This window comes from Strongylocentrotus purpuratus, unplaced genomic scaffold, assembly GCF_000002235.5.
Source record: "Strongylocentrotus purpuratus isolate Spur 01 unplaced genomic scaffold, Spur_5.0 spur5_scaffold_1, whole genome shotgun sequence".
Lineage (NCBI taxonomy): Eukaryota > Metazoa > Echinodermata > Echinoidea > Camarodonta > Strongylocentrotidae > Strongylocentrotus > Strongylocentrotus purpuratus.
In genome coordinates, this window is record NW_022145594.1 from 50,626,377 (window position 1) to 50,653,796 (window position 27,420).

At 38.4% G+C, this 27,420-nt stretch overlaps 3 protein-coding genes across 3 annotated transcripts; 2 read left to right on the forward strand and 1 right to left on the reverse strand.

Moving 5' to 3' along the window:
- Positions 1–1,694: 1,694 nt before the first annotated feature.
- On the forward strand, positions 1,695–3,920 carry LOC115921430. Its single transcript, XM_030978913.1, has 3 exons — positions 1,695–2,294; positions 3,052–3,285; positions 3,770–3,920. The coding sequence occupies exons 1-3, from the start codon at positions 1,993–1,995 to the stop codon at positions 3,918–3,920; spliced, it is 687 nt and encodes a 228-aa protein (XP_030834773.1). The 5' UTR covers positions 1,695–1,992.
- A 5,391-nt stretch (positions 3,921–9,311) lies between these two features.
- LOC753552 lies at positions 9,312–12,265 on the reverse strand. The gene is made up of 4 exons (XM_030978436.1): positions 12,215–12,265; positions 11,453–11,624; positions 10,936–11,084; positions 9,312–10,466 (listed from the first exon to the last, which is right to left on the reverse strand). Exons 1-4 carry the CDS (start codon positions 12,222–12,224, stop codon positions 10,288–10,290), a joined length of 510 nt encoding a protein of 169 aa, XP_030834296.1. The 5' UTR covers positions 12,225–12,265; the 3' UTR covers positions 9,312–10,287.
- A 5,435-nt stretch (positions 12,266–17,700) lies between these two features.
- On the forward strand, positions 17,701–26,229 carry LOC105447147. The gene is made up of 7 exons (XM_030978914.1): positions 17,701–18,084; positions 18,902–18,965; positions 21,224–21,279; positions 22,284–23,045; positions 23,332–23,395; positions 24,583–24,872; positions 25,302–26,229. Exons 1-7 carry the CDS (start codon positions 17,784–17,786, stop codon positions 25,778–25,780), a joined length of 2,016 nt encoding a protein of 671 aa, XP_030834774.1. The 5' UTR covers positions 17,701–17,783; the 3' UTR covers positions 25,781–26,229.
- Positions 26,230–27,420: the final 1,191 nt, after the last annotated feature.

Here is a 27,420-nt window from a genome sequence, read left to right on the forward strand (position 1 = left end):
ATAGTTAAGTTAGGAAGAAATAATGAAATATTCGTTGGAAAAACAAAACATTCATTTTCGGCTTAAATCTTTTGTCCAGTAAAGACACATTTATTAAATCCAGCGTTCTTTGAAACCTGACAAAGGGGTACAAGAGTTGCTAAGAGCAGACGTAAAACAACAAGGATAAGCGTGTTATAAAAGATGACGAAGCAATGTCAAGACTGGGTATTGCAAATGAAAAGGGAGGGAGAAGTACTAGAACGACAAAACAGAGAAAACGCCTAGAAAGGCGTGGAAGAAAAGGAAAAGAAGAACGGAAAAGGAACGCGAGAGAGAAGAGAATATAGAGGAAGAAAGAGAGGGAGAGAGGGGGAGGGGGAGGGCGGGGGGGGGGGGGGGAAACGAGAAAAAAATATTCTTAGATATATATATATATATATAGTTAGATAGATAAAAAGATAGATAGATAAACAGATAAAATGGATATATAATACAGATGGAGAGTTAGAGGCAGAACTTTCAGATAATTCGCAAATAATTTGTATACATCAAATTATATTGACTTATGGACATGCTTAAACATAATAAAAATGTTTCACTCTCATAAAAGAGATGAATTACATCGATTGGTATTCCATGTATAGCAAGGACTATATAGGTAATATAAATGCTCTTAACAAAATGCTGTGGAGTTTACATTCAGTGGCTGTTCTTTGATAGTAAAACCGATTGGTCGTCACGCTTAAGGTGACTCACAAAATTTTCCCGGAAGAGTCGACCATTTACCCCCTTTTGTGTATTGATACGTCGTTCGCTTGCAACGCCGGTGCAAATAATGAAAGTCTGTTCATAAATTGGCTAATTCAGAGTTATCTCATCCTTATGAGGAGCTTAATTCAGAAAGGAACTAAATCCATTTTTGATGAAAACTGAGTTTTTGATATCAGAACATTGTTCACTTAAGTACCCGTCTTTCAATACAATTATTTACCTAAATTTGGGGAGCAATTATGACAAAATACACCTTCTTATCCATGTATCACTTTTCCATAGACGCTAGTACAAAATCTGGTAAACAATTTCTCAGAAGTAACATTAATGGATTTAGCTCCTTTTGGAAAAATGGTAAAAATGGTACTGCGATTCCGCCTTAGTGGTAAGAAAGTGTTTTGAGTATAATGAATATCTTTAATCTTTGAATAGCTGGATGTAGGTTATACAGATTCTTCATGAATGTGAATGATATTTTACATGCATTTTTGATCGACCAGAACTTACCACCTGTATACAGTAGAGCTTACAATACCAACATAGGAGTTGCTTAATTTGTCAGACCGTGGACGTGCTGTAGCGTCACAAGGAAAAGAAAGGTAATGTGCAGTTGTTGTATGAAAGAATGCAATTTTTTGGTGAGCATGTGCTGAAATGGTGGAAGTAACATACAAATGTCTCTTGTTAGCTCACTAATGATCGATATATATATATATATGATGTCACAAGATGAATGAGATCTTGAGCATTTATTTAGGGTGCAGCTTAGCAGGTCTGAGAAAATTATTAAAAAAATTATCTAAAAATCTATGAAATATATTTTGCTGTTTGAATACAAAAATATGAGATGTATGCAGCTATGTATATCAAAAGGAATTAACTTTTACTCGGATGTCACCCGAGCTTTAAAGACCTTGACCGGAGCGTACATAACCATACATCCACAGACGGCTAATGAAACACAAAATACAAATACAAGAAAGAAAAAATTAAATACCCTTTCATTACTGAGAAAAATGAAAATTACAGTACAACTGCCGCCCCCTCCCAAATTCGCCTCGGTCAAGAGCCCCCGCGCCGCACGGACTTGGGTGACGTCATTCCGTGTAGACTCGAATTGTTTGCTATAATTCTTCGCCGCGCGATGTTCGAGATCTACATTGATTTTGCGTACCGTGAATCCTTTCTGCCTTTTATCGATTGAAGTTTGAGAAGTTTTGAGAAGTCTTTCTAAAGAGAATGGCTACCCCAGTCGTCAGGGCAGATGCACAAGATGATTTAGTTATGGAATTTGAGTGTGAGGAGGATGGCAGTTGCGGGGAAAGCGGTGAAAATGACAGTGTCAGTGGTAGTAGTGACAGTCCGGACAGTGGCAGCAGCAGTGATACTGACAGCGATGCAAGTGATGCAGACGCCGGAGAACACGGGCGTATCGTCGAGTGGGAGTATGAGCCTTTACCTCGTGGTGAACCTGGGCAAAATGTTGGCGATGCTGGAAGGGCCAACAACGCAAATCGGCTTCATGAAAATGTCGAGGATTGGTAATTAAGACTTATAAGCTTATTGAAATTGTTGTGCATTCTAAATATTTATTCCCCCAAAAAATTGAAATCAAATACCGTAGATCTCTAGACTCAGTCATAAATGGCATGTCTAATTCTAAAGTTAACTTGTTAGAATGATTCTCTAGATCTATGTCTGCGCACCTAAAATTCGACCTCGATTTCATTACACAGTAAGATATTATTTTTAGAATCATCATTGTTATTCCGTTCTTCATATTCTAATGATTACTGAAACAAAAAAACAAATTATTCACAAGAACAATTTTTTTTAACGAATTTCAGACGGGCTCGTCATCTTGTGTAGCAAAACTGAAAAGTGCCCATGTCTGCGCACTCACTATTTTGCACGCAATTCAATCAAGCACAGTGAAGTTTCATACCAGGGACAACCCCCTGTTCAGACTTTTCTTTTTTGACAATGATTGAAATTTTCAGGGTGGCAAATGAAACTTGCTAAAACTCATTTTTAATCTTCCCAATTATTTTCACAAATTTTGGTATCTAAATGAATTGTTGAGGTTAAGATTGAAAATTGGTGTCAGTTTGATGTTTTGTTCTATAAATATCGCGCATTTACGTGGGTGCGCAGACATAGGCACTGCCTTGGGCACTCTTACCATACTACGACTACGAGAACGATGTCATTTTTATATTTATCAGGAAGCTGTAATAAAATATTTATAAAATTATAGTAGGTGTGTCGATTTTTGTTTGAATCTTTCTGTATTTCAAGGTGTACATGTGGAAGATGTCGTGTGCCTCCATCTTTCAATGAAGGTGATTGTGTCTGTTGTCAGGAAATTGCAGAGGTCAAGGCAGAGGCTGATCGACAGGGTTCAAGTTGTCTGGTGGATTCTGAGGAGTTTGAGCCGGCCATCCTAAATGCGACAACATTGTACATCGGATGGATGGAGTACACAGATAGGTGGCGCCGAGCAGCCAAAGCATTTGGGGACAGGAACAATGAGTAAGTTATGTTTCTCCTTTTCATCATTTTGGCAAGGGCAAAAATATAAATGGATTGATTTTGAAAGTTTATTGGGTGAAACTTTTCAAAACGAATTGAGTCACCGCAAGATGAATTACTAGTTTTGACCAAAATTCTTGCCTGGTGACCACTGGTGTACTAGCTGCCTTATCTGCAGGTGCTTCGGGGCACTTTTTCAGGAAATGTATACAAATAGGCAAGAATGACCACCGATTTGTGAGTTTTAGCATGTTACCCCCCCCCCCCCCCCCCCAATAATCTGTAGTTATGAAACACAAACTTTATATGCGATTTTGAATGTTGCCCCCCACCGCCCGACAAACAATGACTAACCCTTGGTCATTTTAGTTTTTTTTAATCATTTTTATTTTCCTGAATTAATTAATAAAGAATTAATATTTTGACATCAAATCATCTATCCTAAGAAAAATAATGAAATTTTTTATTGCTTTTTATTTTACAGAAAATACAGGTATGTGGCCTACAGGAAAGTCGTGAGATGGTGTTGGGGCTGGCTCGGGAAGGACATCAGGGTGCAACTGCCAGCGTATCCTGAAGCGTATCCTGATGGACGTGGTCAGTACAAAGGGACCATCCTGCGTCGGTTGAGATGAGGATGTAACATCAACTATTGTCTTGCGAACTTTGAATGACTGTCATCTTCTATGTGATTGTCAGCCATCTTCTGTACGTTATTTGTGATCATCGGCTTTCATCTTCATATTCATCACAAATACTATTGTTTGAACTTCTCATGATGGTATGGTTGCTATGAACTTTGATCTCGACATTTGATTCTAATATCCAAGAGCTGATATTCGAACTTTTGCAAAACTGTGATCAAGCAACGATTTCTTATGAGGAAGAATGTTGAAATCTATATAAACAAGCAAAAAAAAAAAAAAAAAAAACACAACATGCCTTGTTCCTTCTCTTTTGTTATACACCCTGCAATGTAATTTGTTTTAATAATTTGAGCATTTCATATACAGTCAACCTGCCGAGTCAGAAAAGGGGAGAGAAAGAGAAAATGAAATTGAAAGAGAAAACGAAATTGAGAGAAAGAGAAATAACAGCATGGACACAACAAAGATAGACAGAGGAATAATGAGAGTAAGAGATAGATAGATAGATAGATAAATGGTTTATTCAAATCAAATCAAACATGTAAACAATAAATGTTCATTAATTCCATGCTTCGTAGCTAAAAACTAAATTGCGCAATGGATTACAAAATTAATTATTACAAGGTAAAATTGCACTTACTAATAATAAACTACTATAGATAATAATGCAACTCTTGGCACCGGCGTCGAACCGCTGCGCCACCCCAGTCACCAGTGGGGCACGAGACAGTAAGATCATATACCCCCCTGATGAATAGCACGACGCAACGGATCAACACCCATGCATACAATATACAGCACAATTCACAGTGAAATAATGAATACAAAAGGACAGGTATGGCGGAGGAGAGAAAGAAAGGGGGAGGGAGTATAAGAAAATGATAACTTTTACATGATTAAAACATTACATACTTAACAAGAAATACATGCGTAATACTGTACATGGCAATTAACTGGTTTAGAACATTTCAACTCTGAAAATAGTAGTGTTGCGTGTGGAAAATTACAAAAATATAAATCTATGTTTAGCATTAATCGTTCAATTTTCTATGAAATCACATTTTTTGTGAATGAATAAATACTATAGGTCATGCTTTAAATATGGTACATGTATTATAATGCTCGAGTGATTTATCCAGTTAATTAGTAAAGAGTAAAAAAAAAAACATGATCCAGTTTAGCTAAGGTGAATTAAATCTATTTAAAAAGGCTGGGATGTAATAAACAAGATCCTAAAACATAACCATGTTGGCAGGCGCAGGCACGGTAGGTTATCTATTGAAGTGAGGGGATGAACAAAGAAAACAACAACAGACATCCTCCTCACTAGCAATAGACCACTCCTCCTCGTCTACGCCCGAAGGTTTCATGCATTGGAAATAGGCAATAGTAATAATCCCAAACTATATGTTTTAAAAAACATTATTTTAATTTCAAAGTGAGTAATTAAAAACATGCAAATATCATTTAAAATCAGTCATACTAAAGTCTATTTGCCCCTTCTATTAGAGTTTATACACAGTTCAATTAGAGTTCAATAATTTTGTCATGAATGGAATAGGGCTGTTTTGGTATCGATTTGTACGACACCTAGGCTCACGATAACGTTTATTTTTTCTCAGATTTCTTGTTGGATTGTTTTCGGTGAACCAGTCACTACCAACTTCAGACCTAGATGCTTTCGTTGCAAAGTTAATGCACAAAGTCTTTCTACGTGTCTCTAGATCCACGATTCTAGCCAAATCAAGTGACGTATTGTAGGAGGTACCAGGAAAAATCAATCGTAGGGCTCGCTTCTGGATGCGCTCTAATGCTGCTGATTGGGCACAAGTCAAACTGGAGTGCCAAACAGGACACGCATATTCAAGAAGTGGTCTGACAAAACCAACGTAAACTGTCACAAGGTCAGCCGCAGGGAGATGGAACTCTTTCAAGCGTCTTAACATGTAGAGACGCGATGAGGCGCGAGAAATGGTGACAGATACGTGATCGTTCCACTTAAGGTCCCGTTGAAGAATTACTCCAAGCAGTTTGACAGCTGAGACCTCCTGTAGCACGTCGTTACACAGGCTGAAGTCGCGGTCAGGAAGTGGTGTTTTGCTGAATGTGACCCTCATGATATTGCACTTCTTGGGATTAAGTCGAACATTGTTTTGATTGCACCACTCCTCCAAATTGACCAAAACGTTCTGCATGAACTGACCGTGTTGATTAGAAGGCTCAGCAGAAGCGAGCGACATGTCATCAACATATTTCCAGCGCTCGACTTCTGACTCGCGCAAGGCATCGTCGATGAGGACAAGGAACAGAAGGGGTCCGAGGCGCGTTCCCTGGGGGACTCCCGCTGTCATTGATCTCGTAGAAGATAGTTCTCCATGATATCGAACTTGATTCTGTCTATCAGTAAGGAAACTGCATATCCACACAATGACCCATGGATGCACTTCTAAGGTGATGAGTTTGCGGATCAGGATTGTATGATCAACCCTGTCAAATGCACGGCTAAAGTCTGTTGACACTATAGAGGTTACGTTACTGGGTAGTTCGGCTCTTTTGCATAGGAAGTTGTAAACTTCTACCAGACAATGTGTGGTAGACCGACCAGCTCTTGCACCGAACTGCTTTGGATCCAGTTGATGGCGTACATCAGCCAGAAGTTTGCGATAAATGAAGACCTCAGCTATCTTAGCGAAGTGATCGGTTAATGAGATGGGTCTTTGTTTGTCGATGGATGATGCAGCCTTTTCCTTAGGAATAGGAGCAATAATTGCCCCTTTCCATTGTGATGGAACAGACCCAGAGTGATATGATGAGTTTAGAACTTCGCAGAGAGGTGATGCGAGCTCCACAGCAAACTCCTTGACAATGCGCGCAGGGATGCCGTCAGGTCCACTGGACTTTCCCGGCTTTATTCGATTCAGTTCCTTGTAAACTTCGTGGGGTTGAACTGTAAGCTGAGGTTTCGGAGTTGGCAAGTAGGCTGGCAAGCTCTGAAGATCAAGTTCCGGAATATCCTGACTAACATTTGCGAAATGGTCATTCACACAGTCAGCGATGGCTAAGTCGTCTAGTTCTGGCGACTCAGGTATGATGATGTTGCTTGCAGTTTTTGATGAAGTCATGATTTTCAAGTGTTTATACCAGCTAGAAGGATTCTCACGTTTTAGTTTCAAAACACGGTCCTTGTAGAAATTTTTCTTCAGCTCAGTTTTCTTGTTCTGAACTTTATTTCTTAAGCGTTTCCATTCCTCAGTCCGGTCATTACTGAAAGCCTTTTGACGTTGACCAATCAGTGATTTCAAATACGGCGTCACCCACGGCTTGTCACGTGGATGCATCTTCACCGATTTCATGGGCAGGTATTCGTCCATTGCGTTTTGTAGTGAAGCATACAATTTGTCACACTTCTCTTGGGCACTAGAGCTTGCCATGACATCATCCCAAGTATGTTGAGATATCCATTGACCAAACTCACGAATCGCAGAGTCTTTCACAGGACGAACAAATTTCCTGACTGCCTTGTTTTTACTGTTGGTTTTGTTGAGTTTTGGTTTCCAGAGAACTGCATTGTGATCACCCCCTAGGCCAAGAGGTGAGAGGATCTCAGGTTCAGAATACCACTGATGGATGTCAGTTAAAATGAGATCCAAGATTGCAGTACCGAGTGTTGCTTTCCTAACAACTTGTCTCAGGTTACATGTACTGGTCAACTCGGAAGTATCAGCTCTATTAAAATCCCCGAGGATAACAACCCCAGCATCTCCATTGTCAGGAGGGGAATACACAGCAGCAACATAGAGACAAGAAATGTCTCTCGGTAAACGTTTAGGTCGAAGTTGTAACCAAATTACTTCGTGGTGCGGATGTGGGGGAAGAAAGTTCACTGTTTTGGGCATCGACTCTGGTTTGGCATAAATCGCGACACCACCACCCCTTCTGGAATCTCTAGATTTGGCAAAAACTAAATAATCATCCACTGCAAAGTCACTTTCAGGTTGATCTGCTCTAAACCACGTTTCAGTCACCACACAGACGTCACAACACAATTCATGAACAACAACGGAAAATTCATCAAGTTTATTGTTTAGTGAACGAGGATTGCACATGTAAATAGTAGGCAAGTTCCCTTGTGATTGGCGATCAGTACTCACAGTTGTAATAGTTTTAATTGGGATGAGTTGGGGTGCCCGAACTCCAGGTGGTTTGGGCGTTCTTCTCCTCCTTCCTTCGACGACAGCAATCTTTCTCCACTTGTGAGAACCGGCGCGACAACCACGGCGTTTATCGATACCCAGTTCTTTTATTCTTGCAAATACGTTGTCAGGGAGCCGTGAATGGGAAGTGTTACGTAACGACAAAAGTTCATCTTTTGTGTAGCGGTACTGGTCTGAATAGCGTTCAGTGTCAATTGAATTCTGTACCAGCTGAAACTCCATCGTCACCCCAGCCAAGAGCGCCGGCCTACTCTCGGCTATGAAGTGAGGTAGTGATGCGATGACAGAAAGCACCACAATAATCCCAAAATTATCCAACATATTTGGGGCAAGTTTATCCGCAGAAACAGTAATTTCACAACAAAGTTCAATGTTCACACGCTGGCTGGGCATACGCACACACGTCTATCCATAGCATCAATTCCATGTACACACACAAACAGGAATTTTAGACCAATTTTAGTGAAAGTTGTGAGAGCTAAATAGATTGGCGTCAGTCAAATACAGCGCCTGACGAAATTTCAAATGTGTAATAAATGGTAAGCATCGTAATAAATCCAGGAAATCCTTTATTTTGCATCAAATCTATCCTCCCAAAAAGGATAAACCTTAACCCTATCTCCCACTCTGTCCCTCTTCCTCTCTCTTTCTCCTCTTCCACCCTCCACATTCCCATCTCTCTATCCCACTTCCTCTCTCTGTTTCCTCTTCCATATTTCCATCTCTCACTCTGTCCCTCCTCTCTTTCTCCTCCTCCACATTCCTATCTCTCACTCTGTCCCTCCTTCTCCTCTTCCACCCTCCACATTCCTATCTCTCACTCTGTCCCTCCTTCTCCTCTTCCACCCTCCACATTCCCATCTCTCACTCTGTCCCTCCTTCTCCTCTTCCTCCACATTCCCATCTCTCACTCTCTCCCTCTGCCTCTCTTTTCCTCCTCCACCCTCCACATTCCCATCCATCACATTCACATCTCTCTTTCTCCTCTTCCATCCATCACATTCCCATCTCTCACTCTTTCACAATCTCTCTTTCTCCTCTTCCATCCATCACATTCACATCTCTCACTCTATCCCTATTGGTATCTATCTTTATCCCTCTTCTTCCTTTAAATTATGAAGCTTCCTACAAGACACCTATAATAGAAATAAACAAACAAGATTTGTGTTCCTTTAGATGAATTTTTGTTTACCTTTGCTCAAAATATTCTCAGAACATCCCATTGACGGTTTTTCCCCCCAATCATTTTCTTCTCTGTTTGTGCAATATATTTCAAAATGATGCACCATTGGAACAAAAACTTTGATGCAACATGTACATTACATTCATCCTTATTTTATGTAAAGTTTACAGGATAGATGACTATTTTTATTATATCTGCAAGGATGATTATTTTTCAATCTTTTATAACCAGGTTTTAGGACAAACAGGAAACCGCTGTTAGGAAAAAAAGTATGGATGCGATGAAGTATCATCACAATGTTTCCTCTTCTGTGATAATATGGCATGATCTTTAAAACTACTAACTTTGAAAATGAATAACACAATTCACCTCGGCAGAAAAGGGAAAAAATCAAAAACAAAAAATAAAGTCATATCTGGTGCAATACATCAAAATTGTTCTTGAATAAGAACAGTTTAGATCAGAAAAAAAAAATGCATTTTTTTATTTTTTATTTTTTGCAAATAAGAAGCAAAAAGCATTGGCCAAGATGAAGGACTGTGAGAAAAATCAGATTATATTTGGTGCCAAATTCATGATCAACAGTGATTTACTTAGTGTTTATGAAAATCTAGTGCATATGCTTCAGAAATTGTTTTTAATTGAACTAAAAATGTAAGTTTTACAAATTTAATAAGTATTTTACCTATTAAAACCAATGACTATTGATGTGTACCATGGACTTTGGCTTGTGTAAGTATGTACAAGCTTACAGACAAGTTTCTAGTGCTTTACACTCACATAGAATCGGAATCCACTACTCACTTGCATAGAGTACTTCCATGTTACTCTCCATAATTATACTGGCATAAACATAATTTAGGGTCTATGAAAAACATGTATTGTACTGAAATAAAACAATCAGTGGTTAATGTTCAGGTAGCTGACACATTCATCATAGTTTCTATCACCAAAAGAACTAGTTTCTATCGCCAAAGCGATGATGTTGTTCAAAAGCTTGCACGGCTTCTCCATTGTCGGGGTGATGATGAGAGGCACTCCGTGCTGGTTGAGGCTGTAGCTCCTCCATGTTGTCTCTGAGCTGCTCCCTGTTTTCCACCAGTTCTACGACAACTCTCATCAGGGCTTTCACATAACCTACAAGATAAAATCCAAAACTATACCTTGAAAATTCATCTATACGGTGTTAAAAAAAATACACTTTGATAAGAGGAAAAAAGGAAAAGAGAAAAATAAGAACATAAGAAGAGAAAACTCTTTTTCTCACAAATATTGAATTACCTAATTTTACACACTATTTGTAGGTGGATGACCAATCAAATACCAATGACATGCACATGTTCTTTGCTGAATAGGTAGTTCACTGCCTTGGGGACTGACATATATGCCTGTTTCTGCTTGCTATTCAATATTACACATTTGCAGAAAGTAACCCAATACATGTTTATAATTATCAATTTAATCAACAGATTAAATTAAGGGCATATAGGCCACAAGAATCTACTAATTTGAATTCTATTGATCATGAAGTAATAAAATATTTCTATATATAATGGAGCTCTTTTATTGAATATTGATATCATTCACTAGACATGTGGCTACTTACCACATGTGCCAGCTGTCAGCACTCTCTCCACTGTGTGGCCTCCTTCCTTCGAGCGTGGATACTTCAACCTGTACACTGGGTTCCCTTCGGCATCAACAGCCTGGGCTCTATCACAATTTTCGTTCCAATGTAGGACAGCCAAATATAATCTGAAAAGAGTGAAGTTAAAAATAAAGGTCACATGAATAACATACTTGTGACAGTTGATTTTATCTTTTTGGTAATGTAATGTCTATCATCATAAACTCGTTACCTACTCTCCAATAAGTGAAGGCAAGAGTTAGTGTAAAAAGCATGTGTTACAAATAATAAATATATATATTTTTTTTTAAACCAACAAAATATGAAATAGAAAAAAACCTGGCTATAACAAAAAGAAAATAATAACTTTAAAACATAAAACCAATAAAATCAAATTCAAAAGAAGAAGAAGAAGAAACAACACTGCCCTCTGTGACGTTCTTGTTAAATTTATATTAGGGGAGCATAATGTTGATGAATTAATTGCCTAATTTACCTGCACTTCATCCCTTGATATGAGTATACAAGCAACTTGGGGCAAAAGTGAAGGAGGATGTTGTGGAATGATTCAACCTTGCTGGTTTGGGCATGTGGGGACATCATCCCAATGTCGTTCACCAGTCTGGTCCTCAGCCATTCCTCTCGAAGCTTGTCGTACACCTTTGTACCTGTAATAACATTGGGGATATAATATATGCGGTAAAGGTGAAGGAGAGTTCATTTAAATAGTTAGCAATCATGGTCTCGGCATTTCCAAGCATCTCATCCCTTCGCCAAAACTATTTTTTCATTCCACAATGAATATTAATCATTTAGAAAATTGCAAAAAAAAAATATGAATGTCATAATAATTAATAATAATTCTTAGATTTAATGCTGGTAAACCATGCAAAAGGAAAGGCTATCTGTGCGATAAAAGCGAGCGAAACTTAGTTTTGTTCGAGAAATATTCCACGACCACCAGCATGACACGGCGCGGCAAGTCAGGCCGGGCCGGCCGCGGCCCGAGTGCTCTCGCGAGGCTCAGCGATAGATTGCTGAAAGTTGTGCAATCGCAGACCGAGGCAGGCAGCCAGCAGCGCGGGCAAATGATTCGTTTCAATCTAATTTAGTGGAAATTTGGGGTTGATATTCCATATTACGTAGCGTGAAATTAATACAGATATAAAATGTCAACATTCTAATCGTAAAATGTCCAAATACAGCTTCGACATTGATATTTACAACAACAAAAAAGAGAGAAGAAAACTTCACATACCGACCACCATGCGAAGAACCAGCTGCTATACCGAGTGGCCAAATAACCTACACGTTATGTCGTCATCAGAAACGGGTAGAAACGGCCACCGGCTAGCGCAGCCGAAACTAAATCTCCGGGGTGCCCCTCTCAAATCCGTGAATCCTGGGGTTCGGATGCTAAATACTTCTTTCAGAGGCCGTGGAATCTCGAGAAGTTTGCATTTTCATATTCAGTAAATATTCACGAGTCCGTAGGTATATAATTTGTCTATATAATGCTCTGCTCCGGTCAAGGTCTTTAAGCAAAATGCTTTGCAGTTGGGTGTGATGGTCTGAATAATGATTTTTAAGATATGTGAGGTCGCAATGCGAAAAAAATACATCTCATAAAGAGGACACAAACTTTGATGAGTTTTAAGCACAATCTAATGAAGGAAGACTGAAAAACATTGTGTAAGTAAAATAATTAAAATATCTATAAATGCTAGCGAGCATTTTATCTTTAGAGAAAATTAAAGAAAAGGGGGTAAGCGGACACTTTCTTCTTTTTTTTTTGGTCTCGAAATTTGAAAATTTGACATTTTTCTTCGTTGGGGGGGGGGGGGGTAAGGTTACCTTTTTTAGGTTTGCTGTGGGCATATTTTTTTTTTTTTATAATTTAAAAAAAAAAAAAAAAAAAAAATCCAAAGGGGGGGGGGGGTTTAGGTTTTTTTAGGGGGGTTTACACACATAAAAATACCAAAGGGGGAGGGGATTTTAACCCCCCCCCCAACCCCCCCCCCCCCCTGCCCTGCGTACGCCCCTGGAATGAAGGGTGCATGTTTAATGTGGAAAAAGGAAAAGAAGGCACTTATCCGCAAAAGGGAAAGGACAGTTATTAAAAAGGAAAAGGAGCACAGAAAAGAGGAATTTCTCCCACCTGAAAAGAGACATTCGCCAGAGATGAAAAGGGACACTTATGAGAATGGAAAAAAAGTTTATTCGGTTATAAAGAAAAAGGGGTACCTGTCATTTTCTGATAGTGGCAATTGTTGGGGGTGAAAAGGGGGCATTTTATAAGAAGGAAAAGGTGCACTTACCAGAAGGAAAAGAGGCACGTGTCAAAATAAAAGGGTTGTTTATCAAAGGTGAACAGGGGCACTCATCAAAAAAGAAAAGGAGTACTTATCAGAAGAAGAAGGCGGCAATTATTACAAAAGAAAAGGGGCACTTGTAAAGGTAAAACGTGTACCTGTTAGATTTGAATAGGGGCAAATATCAGCGGTGAAGAGGCATTTATCAGAGGTGGTAAGGGGGTACTTCTCGTACCTGAAAAGGGGGACTTACCAGAGATGAAAAGGGTCACTTATGAGAATGGAAAGGGGACATTTATCAGGTGTGAAAAGGGGCATTTGTGAGAAATGGAATGGGATCTTATGAAAAGATGGGGGTGCACTTATCACAATGAAAAGGGGAAGGGGCACTTATCATTTACATGTGAAAAGGGGCACTTTGGGGCTACCTCAAAAAGTAGAGGGACACTGTGCTACCCTGCCCCCCCCCCCCCCCTTCCCAGGGAGCGCCGCCTCTGATGACATTACAATGACTTGGTGAAGTGTTTCCGTGACTTGGTTAAGAATTATCCCTCGAAAATTTGCATGACATGTTTAATATTGTCAAGTTGTTGTGATTTGATGAAAAATGATTAGGCCTCTTTGGTACATGACAGTCACTTGATGAAGAACTCCCTAATGTAAATGTAACATTATGTTGACTTGGTGAATATATCTTGTGACTTGTGAATAATTAATGTCTACCGAAAATGTATTATACCCCATTGACAGTGGTTTTGAAATTTGTAGCGGCGTTGTAGCGGAGCGGCGACACCGCCATAACACCGCTACAAATGCATTCACAGTAGAAAAGTTATCCCGCTGCAGCAGCGGGATAAATATCATGTACCCATTCACGCTGCAGCGGGTGATTTTTATTACCTCCGTAACAAACACGTGTATGCATGGCTCATGACCCGCGAGTGACCCCGATATGACCGGAAATACTTCAGCGCGGGGTTTTCGATTGCTTGAAATTGCGCGCGCTAGCTGTACTTTACACACTCTTTTTAAAAAACTAGCATTTTTATTGCTTCCAGTCAGAATATTTTAATTTTTTGAAGTGTGAAATATTTTTATTTGGATAATTATAATATCTACATAATAATAAAATCAATTTGAATCCACTGGTTACTTTATTTCTATTTCACTTTATGTTCCCTATTGCTGGAGAAAAGAGGTCAGTGATAGGTAAGTAAACAAATCACACGTGTTTGTCGCGGTGTTATAGCGGAGAGCCTTCACACTGAGTAAACACCGCGACAGCAGCGGGACTGTCCCGCTGCTGTAGCTAGGCGAACCTAGCGATAGTTTGTCGCGGCGTTATCGCGAGGCGGTGTTATCCCGCGATAGTTTATAACGGGTCCGAGCCTTCACACTGAAGACAACACCGCGACAGCAGCGGGACAGTCCCGCTGCTGTCGCGGTGTTTGAGGCCACTGTGAATGGGGTATTAGTGACGAGTTCTCATGACTTCGTGAATATTAACATACATGTTTATTCGACGAATATATATATGACGAGGACTTATTCTCGTTTTTTTGTGTTCCTGTTTGTTGTAGTTGTTGCTGCAATTCAAAAGATTTGCTGAGTAAGATTATTTGTTAAATACATAGGTCATAGAAAAGGCTTACAGAATTACAAATATTTATATTACCCTTTCTGTGTTCTGTGTTAACATCCCCTACCACACAACACACACCTTGCAGGCACCTTGTAGGTAGCGATCGCTGAGCTGATGCTAGTACATGTGTGTCTGTGTGCGTGCGCACGCGCGTGTGCGTGTGTGTTTCTGGTGTTTGTGTTTCTATTTTTTTGGAATTATTAATGATTCTGTGCAAAACATATCATATCGTTATAAATGAGTAATAATTTACAACTGTATATAATTATGTTATGTTTCTGTGATAATGAGTAAATACACTGTATACGTATAATGATTATAATGCTGTTATGCATTTGTAATAGACCAGTTCACGGTTAGCACATGGCTGCAATGACCCCTGACCCCGAATATCCACAGATCTTCAAAACATGAAGAGGTCCCACTTTGTACATTTTGAAATTATCACTCCTACAGCGATGGAGATGCTATATACTTATCCTTTGTTTCCCCTTTTCAAAGAATACTTCCACCTGTGTATCATGGAGTGCTCTGCTTGTGCATACATGAATAATGATTACATAACTTTCATGAGCACGTATCCGGTATTCCGTCTACGTGTATTTCACAATTTGTTCTGCAATGACCTTTATCTGCTCATGCTCAGACTGCAACCGTTAACTGGCTTATAGTTTGAGATGTAAAAATGGAAAGTTGTGATTTGTTATTATAATACAATTTATGTTAAAGTAATGTAACTCCAATATCTTGTAATATTATGACAAACTATGTTTATATATCATTCTGTTATTATTTTGTGTGCATTGGATGAACAATAAAATAACTTTTAGAATAAAAATAAAATGTCCAGAATCTGGCCGGTTCCTTATATTTATCGGATATTTATATTCCCTACAATTGAGCATTTTCTTTCTCTAGTGCGACTTACGGAAGTGAGTCCTGGGCCATGACAAAGAATGACAGAAAGAGAGTTAATGCCTTTAAAACGTGGTGCTACATGAGGCTGTTGCAGGTGTCATGGAAAGATAAAAAGACAAATATGTGGGTCCTGAAAAAGATTGGAACAGACTTGACCATCAGAAGGGAAATCATGGAAAGAAAACTTAACTACCTCGTCCACCAATATCTTGGACTGATGATATCAAGAAAGTGTCTGGACAAGGAATGAAAGGTGCAACACAAATGGCAGGTGAAAGATTTGCATGGCGTGCTCTCGTGAAGACGACAGCAGCGCTTTACAGCGCCACCTGAAGTTGATGATGATGATGACAATTGAGTTAAGCCGCCGAAGATGGCGCTATCATTAACAAACTCATTACGCTCACCAGCTCAGCCTTCGCCAGGCGTCGTAATTTCAGGATCATGACATCTTCGAGTGGCAGCAAGTGGAGATCGTATTGCTTTGGTTTTGGAGGAGATCAAAATCAAATAGGCCAGATTCTGGACTAAGATGTATACACAACACATAAATAACGTGTGCATGGTACAGTGGTTGTTTACATAAAATGCAATATGTATGTAGCCTACTCATCAAATTGGCAAATCCACACCGTTAGTGCACTTTGAACGGGCTAATGACCTTCTGCACGCGCGAGTTGGTTCAATCTTTTTTCTACCCTCGCTTTTGCTCTGGGTTTTCCCAATTTCATGTAACGTGACAATGGTTTGTCTTTGTTTGTCATTGCTTAAAATGGTTTCCGCCTCCACATAAAAAGGCAAATGATGATTCACTGCAAAAAATTGACATTTATCCTAATATGTAAGCGTTGGTCGCTATATACTTCAGCAAGTTCCTGCAACAAAAAACGACAGGGCTGTAAAACTAGAACTTCTTGGCAAATTGTAAACCGCTAGTACTACAGGGGTGCTCTATCCATGTCTTGTTGCTGTTGTTACTGTCCATGAGGACCAATGCATTTCTTTCAACAATAACAAATCGCAAGTTCTTTATACACAACAAGATTTAACAAGAAATATATACATGTACAAAATCGAAAAGCTTAACATCAGACAAATTTTGCAACATAGATACCGTATTCGGGAAGCTTGTCTGAAAGCGATAAATTTAAACAGTCATTTTGAGTTGACATTACAATATGCTGCCAATGAAAGGTATAGCCACTCGCTAATATAAGAAGTGTGCCTAGTATTATGTTGGGTTTTCTTTTCAAAGCAAAAACTTAGGAACATGCATGTCTTTAGAGTGAAATGAAAAACATTAATGACCTTTAACCTAACTCTATTTGAAAGGTAGAGATTGTAATATATATTTTGTTTTAAATATCAATATTTAGTAAATTCGATTCAATTCCTCAATATGGCAAGAATAATATAGTCTCAGGTATAGAGACCAAACCGTACATAAGACACCATACAGTAATATATGAAACATCATAGTCCCCTCTCCTCGATGTTGATGGTTAATTTGGTCGACTATGATGCATAAGAATGATTGAAACCTAAAAAATAGCCATATATATATCATAGGGTTTAATATGATGATGATAGGCTCAAACATTGTAATGATGGATAGAAACTAGCGTGGAATATTGTGCTTCCACCATTAACATGGAGAGAACTATTGTAACATTTGCGCGTGGGCATGAAGGCAGTGGGCAGATTAGTGTATGTGATTCAAATAATAATTTTCATACCACAAGCCAAAGGTCGGTTGATCATCCATTAAAATCCCTCATCCGTTTGTACATCCGTGTGTACATCCTGTTGTACATGATACTTGCCTTATAAAGAACTTCCTACACCCAGTAATAACTAGACCTACTATGTAACTATGTCTAGCCATACGACAAATCTGTATACTATTGAGCGTGTAACGTGTTTGTGCGCGTATTCAGGGCGAAATCTGTACAAAGATGGCTACTTCCAGCTCGGAGATTAGGAAAGGGAAGCTTGATGAGTTACGACATGAAATCTTGTCGTACAAACCAGGCAAGGCTGTACCTTGTGATGATGAACGAGTGGTGTTTCCTGATAAGCTTGTTATTGGTACGATAGGTATACCCGAGCATGCGTACAGCATAGTCCCTGTCATGAGAAGTGCTCTTTATGGAGACGTAGAGCATCGCAAGCTTGCTGATGAACATCAAACATCTACTGATCAGGAATATCTGACCGATTCTATATACGTCATCACAAGAGAAGCTCTCTTCCCAGGTTTGTATATTGAAAAAAGAGCTTTGTTGTTTTGTTTGTGTTTGTTGTAAATCCGAAATGATACTACGCCTCCACTATGAACATGTATCGTTGGAATAAAAGCTATTTCATTAACTCTAAGGTAGGTTTTTGGTAAAATAATGAATTGCATTGACAAATTACCCCTCGTCTTTAATAGACTAGCATTGTAAAGAATGTCAAAAAAATCTAAATATGTTGGGTAATTTCTTATTTTGTTTTTGATTGTCTCTAAAAAACAATAATTCCCATGTGCCAAAAATGGGACAATGTAAACCAACTGCCCAATTTGTATTTGTATGTTTTGTAGAAGAAATAAATTCAAGTTAATTCAATTATGGCGGTTTGAAAAAAAACTACGCGATGATCCTATTTGATGTTGTTATGGGTGTTTTATTAAGGGTTTTGGAATTGTACCATTATTATCCGCACTGCAGTTCTTACAAAATTCCCACATGACATTATACTTACATAGGACAACATAGATGCATGGATTCATCATTATTTTGGCAACCCCTTCTTTCGAACCCATGTAAGATTCTCTTTATGAAACGCATTAAGTTCACCGTTTATATTTTCACAAAATATATTTTTGTGTGGTTTCATTAAATGTTATTGCAAAAACAATTCATTCATTTGTGTTATTCTGGCATAATGCATGCAATTTATAGAACTACCCAAGCTTTTCTATTTTGCTCTTTCTCTACTTCTGCATGTAAGCTAAATATCATGTTAATAATATCCAAAAGGTTCATCATGCACAATGTATCAAATACGTTCTCTCTTACCATCTTACCAGTTTTAAACGAAGAAATTGTACGAGACCTTGCCGGGAAGGTCGGACGTATCGTGCTGTTACTAACGTGAGTATTAATCTTCTCGCTCTACATATTCACATGGGCAATACATATTTGACTGATATAGACTACCATTTTTGTAATCGCATAGTAATGCTGGTACGCTTATGGCTAGATGATGTCTTTGGAATATTTATATGGGTAAAAGATTTTTTTTTGTTGGAGATTGAGCCCATTCGCTTGTATAGTAATGCGGATACGTTTGGGCGGGGGGGGGGGGGGAAATGTCATGGTTTGCCCCTAGCGGAATAATACTTAGATATTCACCACTGTTTATCACTTTTGTGTATGCAAACATGATTTTATAATGTTTCTCCTTACTTCTGTTACCCGAATTTGACAGCAAGGTGCCCGAATATGTTCGATATCTTTACATCTTTAATATCGACAGTGGCGTAGACAGGTTCGTACACCTGGGGGGGGGGGATGACTGGGCTGCCAACGCTAGTGAGGGAGCGAAGCGACCGAGCGGGGGGAGGGGGGTGTCCCCCCTCCCACGGTAGGGAGCTTTTGCAATTTTGAACTTGAAATCGTGCAATCTGATGCATACTTAATGAGGTAAAATAACACACACAAGCGTGCACGCACACACACACATACTCACACACACACACACACACACACACACACACACGCACACACACACATACACACACACATACTACGCCTTGAATGGACAGACATACATCGACAAGATCTACACACCGTGGCATACGAATACAGAATGGACTGACACATAGTATTGCATATTGAACCACACTACGTATTTATTTATCTCTGTGAATGTTGCTGTTACACCTCTTCAGAAAAAAAACCAATGTCAACTGTGTACACGCAGGTATGGTCTTTGTTGTCTTGATAGGGGTATGTGGTTATGAATGAAAACAGCCTCTGTGGCCATTTGTGAATAGAACACATAAACAACAAACAAATAACGATTAAACTTTGAACAATATGTCTGTTCATTTATAAAGCATAATGAATACGTACATACTATGCTTTTTTACCTCAAAGAAACAGGCATAGTATCCATAGATGGATATTGGCTGGCGGCTCATTAACATACAGATACAAAAAACATAAACAGTATCACTATGATCCATGGAGTAACAATACTGCTTTGTAAGTTTGTGAAGAAATCGGAACCATAACGGCATTGCATCGTTTCAAATTAGGGCATTATTTACTTCTATTTGATCTCAGTCTTATAATAGTAATAGTAATAATAATAATAATAATAATAATAATAATAATAATAATAATAATAATAATAATAATAATAATAATAATAATAATAATAATAATAATAGTAATACAAATAAAAAATAATACTAATACAAATAATAATGCTAATACTAATAGGTTCCTTTTATCTCGCATTTCAAGACAGGGTAAATTCACACTGCGCTTTACATGAAACAAACTTCTTTAAACATTTCAAAATTATGTCTTCATGCATCAATCAACATACTTTAAATAAATACAAAACAAAGTGCATCTTAAATAAAACAAAAATAAATAAATAGTTAACAATACAGAAAAGATGTAGCTGCTGCAAGCTGAACAACAAACTAATGTATACCAGTCAGTCCTGATATCAGTATTAGTGTAACAATAGTCATATAGTGGGAGCATGAAGTTGAACAATTCATGATTATACATAATTATATATGTTTGTCTGTCACGAATTATTATGTATACTGTTGTATCACATTCATTTTCTATTCTGTTTTAGAATTGGCTTTCACCGTGTGAATGCGGCTAACAATAAACACAATTACAATAATGATGAGGATTATTATTATCATCATCATAATTATTATTATTATTAATATTATAATTGTTATCATTATTATTATTACTATTATTATCATCATTATGACTTATTAAGTAAGCAAATATCATTCCCCAAAACCTGGGGGGATGATTGTACATGCCATCCCCCCCCCCCCCACCTTGTGAGGTGGGGGGATGCATCCATCCCCCCCCCCCCCCCCCCCCCCCCCCCCCCCCCCCCCCCCCGTTGTCTACGCCCCTGAATATCGACATTATGAAGGATTCACGGTCATAAATTACGGCGCTTGAGGGCGCATGACATCGTTCTGATACCGCAGACCGAAATAAACACATTTTCGGGGCAATGTGGCAAGGAAAATCGGTAACAATTTCTTTTCTTTGACGTGGCCTTCGGTAGATACGGGTTGAGAATCAAATTGTGTGCATAATAACGATTGTGCATTTGAACATTTTCTCATCTTTATCAGCCCGTCTCTTTTCGACTATTACCAACGATGGATCGAGGCAATAAAGAAGTTGACAGGTGAGTTTGCCCATCATCCTTTACGCTAGGTGGGACGATAAACTGAAGACGTATGAAGGTGTTTCTTAAACAATTGTGAATTAATAAACAACCGCACTGTTGATACACCTAATACAAACCACCGTATTGATTAAAAGAATGGACAAATGAAGAGATGGATAAATGAATAACATTACAAGCCAGATTACCTTCGCGCATGAAACTTTTGAATATGCAGGTTGGTAAGTTGTGTTTACATATTTGAGGATTGATGTTAATTGCAAAGAAATTAAATGGGTAGGTACGTGTATCTAACAATGATGACACCTGCTATAGAATTGTTTTTAAACAGTTATGACTAGGATGACAAAAAAATCGAGGAAACAACCATAATTCATGCAATATGACCCTAAAATCAAGTACTTATCTTAGTTTTCTATATTATCCATTATGCATTCAATTTCGATCATGATGATATCGTGAACTCTAACACGCCCTTCGTCAGTTCAATTTGTAAATTAAATACCTTTTCTTTCCTTGTGCATGCATGCTGATACTTTCCTCTTATTGTGTAGGTCTGTATTATTATATAATAGGTCCATGTGATTACAAATTTTCATTTTCATAGTTGTAAATGTATAATTATCTCCTGACTACGGCTATGTTTACTCCCTTTTCAGGTTCTACTGCAGTCTTTTTTCTTTATTACTTTTCTCCCCCCCCCCCCCCCCCCCCCCCCCCCCCCCCTCTCGCTCTCCATATATCCTTCTCACACTTGCCAGTTCTATCTACAACCCTAGAAAATGGTGGTATACTTTATGCACATACAGCACGTTTAATGGCAATATTTGAAAGCACAGATGTGAATGAAAAATGAACAGATTCGATCCTTACTCTGGTGTAAAAAATATACCCCCCCCCCTCTAAAAAAAAGAGGGATTAGGTGACTAATGTGTGGTACATAGAGGTCATGAGACGATTAAATGACTACTTTCGATTAAACTGTTTTTTGTGTGTGTGGATAGGTCACGTCCCTATATGTGCCATGGTACCTACATGGCAAAGGGAAGACATCGAGGAGGCAAAAGATAAACTAAAAAAGCTCGGGATCACTGACATCTATGACCTACCTCCCATTGGTGGCAATCTCTCAGATGAGAAACGGTTGCTGAGGCTTGATCTCCTCCATGAATGCCTGAAGAAAGGTGACGAAGGGATATCTGCTGACTTAATACAGCTGTATTCTTTACCCAGCTTTGAGCGGTTACGGAACCAATGGAGAAAGGATGTCACAGAAGCACAGAAGAGGCACGGAGAAGACATAAGAGAAGAAGAAGAAGCAAAGAAGTTACTCCGAGGTAGAATTACAGACTTAGAGCAGGAACTCAACGATTCCCGTGCAAGTCGCGCAAGCATAGTCAGTGAAAAGGGAAGGCTACAAGATACCATGAAGGTTGAACAAGAAAGACGTGAACATAGTGAAAGGGCAATGATGGAAAACGAGAAAAGAGCAAGACAGATAATGGAGACGTATAAGCAGAGGGAGATGGAATTTGAAAAGAAACTACAATCAAAGGATCTGCGTATCGAAACAATGGCTGAAAATTTACAGGGGACAGAAGAGAAGGCAAGACGTCAGGTTGACCGACTTAAGCGTGAGACCTGGAAGCTGAGAACCAAAATTCAACTAGAAAGTGAGATACGATCAGCAGAGCAGAAGAAGAAAGCAGAGACACATCAATGGAGTTTCATTCGCTGGGTGGGTTCTGGAAAACAAGCTCAGAGTGGTAAGACTTTATTTTCCAATCTCAATTTCATTTAATTTTTTTTTTTTTAAATGTATACAATATATTAATCCAATCCAATTTGTTGATTCTTTTTTAAACATTTTTAATGTGAAGCTTATCAAATCCAATATGGTCTTTATAGCTCTCTACCCCATTTTTGATATCTTTTTAAAGTTTGAAATTACTTAGAATACCGATACAGTGAACGATAGAGAACATTCCAAATTTGTAACTTAAATTCAATTTCTTCCTCCTCATTCACACTGACTTCATTCCTTCATGACAGGCACATCATCATCTGAGGATAATTCAACCGGAGGACTGGAAAGGAGTGATACATTACAAGCAGGGTGAGATGAAATATCTTTACTCTTTACATGGCAAATTGACAATAAACGCATTATTTCTCTTATAGTGACAACTCTACTACGGAATGTATTTTGGTGTGTAAAATGAGTGGTGCTAGACGGTCAATAACAGTGCTAAAAGTGCGGCAACACTTACGTTCTATAAATCCAAAATCATATTTAGAAATGTCGTGACCACCTGTGATTATGTTAAAGCAGAAGTGAATAAAAGATTGAAACTCGATATTAAAGGGAAAGTCCACCCTGAAATTAAGTTAGTTTCAATAGGAGTAGAAAAATGAGAGAAACAAGTCAGTGAAAGTTTGAGCAAATTCCGATTAAAAATAAGGAAGTTAGGATTTTTGAAGTTGTGATCAATCAAACACAAATTGGCAACTCTATGACGTATCATGCGAGCTCAACTTCCATTTGCTCAGTACTAAAAAATTCTAAAATTTTCATTTTCCCTCAAGAAAAATTTCAACCGTACATGCACCCTAAATATAATAATTGCAAATATGTTTCTATACTCCCCCTGCAAGGAACAAATATATATTCCATCATCAATAACGAAGAAAACATGATTTTATGGAATATTATGCACAAAGCAAATGAAGGAGAGCTCGTATAATAAGTCACAGAGTTGCCAATTTGTATTTGATTGATCACAACTTCAATAATTCATAACTTTCTTTTTTTCATTCAGAATTTGCTCAAACTTTCACTCACCTGATTTTCTTATTATTCTGCCTCTATCGAAACAAACTTATTTTGGGGGTGGACTTTCCCTTTAAACAAAGAAATGACAATCTTAGCTGCATTCCAGTCTACAATGATTTGAGTTGAAAGTGAAATCGTTTAATGAATTTAAATAAAATTTGTTAATTCGAGCATGTCGAGCATGTCGAGCATGGTCTCTTGATGGGATCGCTGTATATCTGTGTCATTAAACTGCTATAGGTTGACTTTAACAATGAAAACGTTCTGTAATGAAACAAATAGAAGATGATACTCTTGATTAGAGTTATAATATAACATAATCCTCTATAGTCTCATTACGGGAAGAACTTATTTTTTTCCTTTACCTAAGTAAATATTATTTTGTATTAATTTTAAAGTTGATTCGTCATACCTACGTTCTTTGACCGCCCCCATGTTTGTCTTTGTTACCATTCTCGGGACCATTCTAGAGAGGAGCCCCCAGATGATGAGTTTGCAGGCATATTACAGCAGATAGCTGACGACCTTTACGATGAAGCCAAGATCGACAGCCTTGGTGGTCAGCTGGGAATCCTACATGGTGATATACAGAGAGCACTCATGACCAATATGAGGTTCAACCGTGTTACCAGTGATGGAACTCGTCATATGCTGAAACAATGGAGAGAAGGTGTGTCCAGGGAAGATGAACGGATTGAGCTCAGGAAGGCACTGCAAGGTGCCAAGTTGGTCAACCTTGCAGACCTGTATCTCAGCGAAGGTAACGTATATTTTCATTAAGAACAATTGTAGTTTCGTAATCGAGGACCCCATTCAACACTTCAGCAACATGCTGTTCTATTCGGTATACAATACGGCCCATGTGTTTGAAGTCAGATTGACGGTATTTCTGAAGCAGATTCGATTTCCACATTTTTACACTGTTGATATAAATACTAAGGTGACGTAATGCAGAGAGGAGATACTTAAAAAGAGCTTAGGTACAACTTTCAGTTAGCATTTTCCTCACGAATAAAAAGCCAAACAGATGCTTACTACTAACTTCAAGTTCTCATCTACAACCTGGTGAACATTAAAATAAAAGAAATTTAAAATTCACCGCCATAAGTTCTACACAATCATAAAAATTCAATTCGATGTGTTTTGATAAATAAACCAATTGTCTGTTTTCTTTCTTACTGCCGGTTAGGTGTAGTAGAAGGACAGATCGATAGTGAATATGATAAAGAAGACGTCAATGATGAGCAGCTCTCTGCTAGAGATGAGGCCTCTCTAGAAGAGGACCAGATCAAAGGACAGACCGACACCCAGGTACTTCAGGAAGCTACAGCAAGCAATGACCACACTCCTCGAGATGGGCATACAGGAGAGATGGATTCCAAAACCCAGGAGGACTTGACAGATAGAAGTAGGAGTCAACATCCTGACAACTCACCGGAGAGGAGTACCAAGAACTTGGATGCATCTGAAGTGACTTCTGAAGACGTGTCATCTGAAAAAGTTCATGCTGGTGATGATATGACCAATGTAAGTAGCATTCAACCTGCTGACCAATCGCCCATACATGAAATGCAAGACGTACCTGAAGATATGTCTGAGATAGCCCCTCTGGTATCTTTGGAGGAAAGCCCGACGAGGAATCCACCATCTTGGAAGAAGAAGATCTGATTTCTCAACTCGTTCTTATTGATCCATTCCCGGAGAAAATAATGCTCCTTTTCCTCCTAAAGATCATAATGGATAATCCCCAGAGAGCACTCAGTTTATAAGGAATCACTAAAGAACCTTCATCAAGCCAAGTTTACAACAAACCTAGCTTGCGACGTTCCAGGTTCACTCCTGGATGCTTCATCGGGCCGACCGGTCTCTGATGCTATATGACTCTTGACCCGTGAGTGACTCTTGACCCGTGAACATGGTGCTCCGGTCGACGAACGTCAGGAAAGAACTGCCCTTCTCTGATAACCTTTCAAAGACCCGTCGGTATAGTCGGCCTGATGAAGCGTCCCGCGGTGGACGTAAGGCGTTGTAAGCAGGAAAAAAATCCAGTTGATTTGTTTATAACATTTAATGTTACATGTATTTCTAAGCATACTTTGTTCATATTATATTGTAAAACAGCATCTAAGGAACTAACACTTCAACAAGCTCTACTTCAAATTACTTCCTCTTTTCTCGTGCTTTTTCCATTATATTTGTCGTTTCATTGCATAGTTTTGGTGATATAATTATTCTTGTATTATGTTCTGTATGAGAAATCAAATCATTTGAATTATCGAATTATTAATCAATTACCTGAATGGTTGAGAACAGTAATAGACATAACCTTCATTATCATTATCCGAACCATATTGTGTTTATTGCAATGCTAAAACTTATATCCAAACACCGCATACATAATTTCAACTATGTTTTTTTTTAATATGACAAGAATGGCATGCAGGGCGTGAATTTTTTCAAAGATTAGATTTTGATTTCTCTTTTGGAAAGTTACATGATAAAGAACCTCAATTATTGGTAGCAATTATAACAATATAAACTTATTACAGCCGGAGCAAAGTTTATATATTTTTAAACTTTAATCTCTCCAAAAAATATTAATTATGGTCAATCATTTAATGTTCGAATTTCACATTTCATTTTATTGCTTAAAAAAAAAATTCGAAGCAGACGAATCGAACTTTTTCAATTAAACAAGTTGCAACGCTCGTTTTTATTTGTGTACCTACCGCCAGTTTGAGTAGATAGAAGTAAATGAATATATGGAACAATAACGAAAAACATGAGTGAATAATGAATATTAAAGTAATGATCAAACAGATGTACAAAATATAAACTTTGAACGTATAATAATACCCAACAAGCTGTACATAAGTGTCATAAATTGAATTTTCATTGCCTATTTAAAATGCTTTAATTCATTAAAAAAATATTCGCGGCTCGAGAGCTGAATTGCAGTTTAAAAAACAAAGTATACATCAGTAAAAAGTAAAATTACACGTAATACATTTTGCGTAATAACATTATGGTAGTAACATTTCAGTTCGTTTTGTACATAGAACGTATAATTATTGTGCTTCTATGACGCCTGCTCCGGCTTCAATTACTCCGTGTGGCAATTAAGTACTTGATCAAACTCCCGATCCCAACCCCGGTCAGGAATTTACCTACACCGCACATAGCACCAACACCAAGCACAGACCCAGCCCCCAAACCAAATCTAACCCCAACCCCACATCCCTGATGAAATAAAGCCTGGAGCAACCGTCGCCGGAGCATGTGTCGTGTCGCCATCGTTGTACATTGTG

What these genes read in the sequence shown, in the direction of transcription:
- LOC115921430 (XM_030978913.1), top strand. Translation starts at nt 1,993, where the DNA reads ATGGCTACCCCAGTCGTCAGGGCAGATGCACAAGATGATTTAGTTATG. An exon ending in CATGAAAATGTCGAGGATTG is followed by an intron (nt 2,295 to 3,051) that starts GTAATTAAGACT and finishes CTGTATTTCAAG; the next exon opens with GTGTACATGTGGAAGATGTC. An exon ending in TTTGGGGACAGGAACAATGA is followed by an intron (nt 3,286 to 3,769) that starts GTAAGTTATGTT and finishes TTTATTTTACAG; the next exon opens with AAAATACAGGTATGTGGCCT.
- LOC753552 (XM_030978436.1), bottom strand. An exon ending in TATCAAGGGATGAAGTGCAG is followed by an intron (nt 11,085 to 11,452) that starts GTAAATTAGGCA and finishes CACTCTTTTCAG; the next exon opens with ATTATATTTGGCTGTCCTAC. An exon ending in GCTGACAGCTGGCACATGTG is followed by an intron (nt 10,467 to 10,935) that starts GTAAGTAGCCAC and finishes TTTATCTTGTAG; the next exon opens with GTTATGTGAAAGCCCTGATG.
- LOC105447147 (XM_030978914.1), top strand. Translation starts at nt 17,784, where the DNA reads ATGGCTACTTCCAGCTCGGAGATTAGGAAAGGGAAGCTTGATGAGTTA. An exon ending in CGTATCGTGCTGTTACTAAC is followed by an intron (nt 18,966 to 21,223) that starts GTGAGTATTAAT and finishes CATCTTTATCAG; the next exon opens with CCCGTCTCTTTTCGACTATT. An exon ending in TGGAAAACAAGCTCAGAGTG is followed by an intron (nt 23,046 to 23,331) that starts GTAAGACTTTAT and finishes CCTTCATGACAG; the next exon opens with GCACATCATCATCTGAGGAT.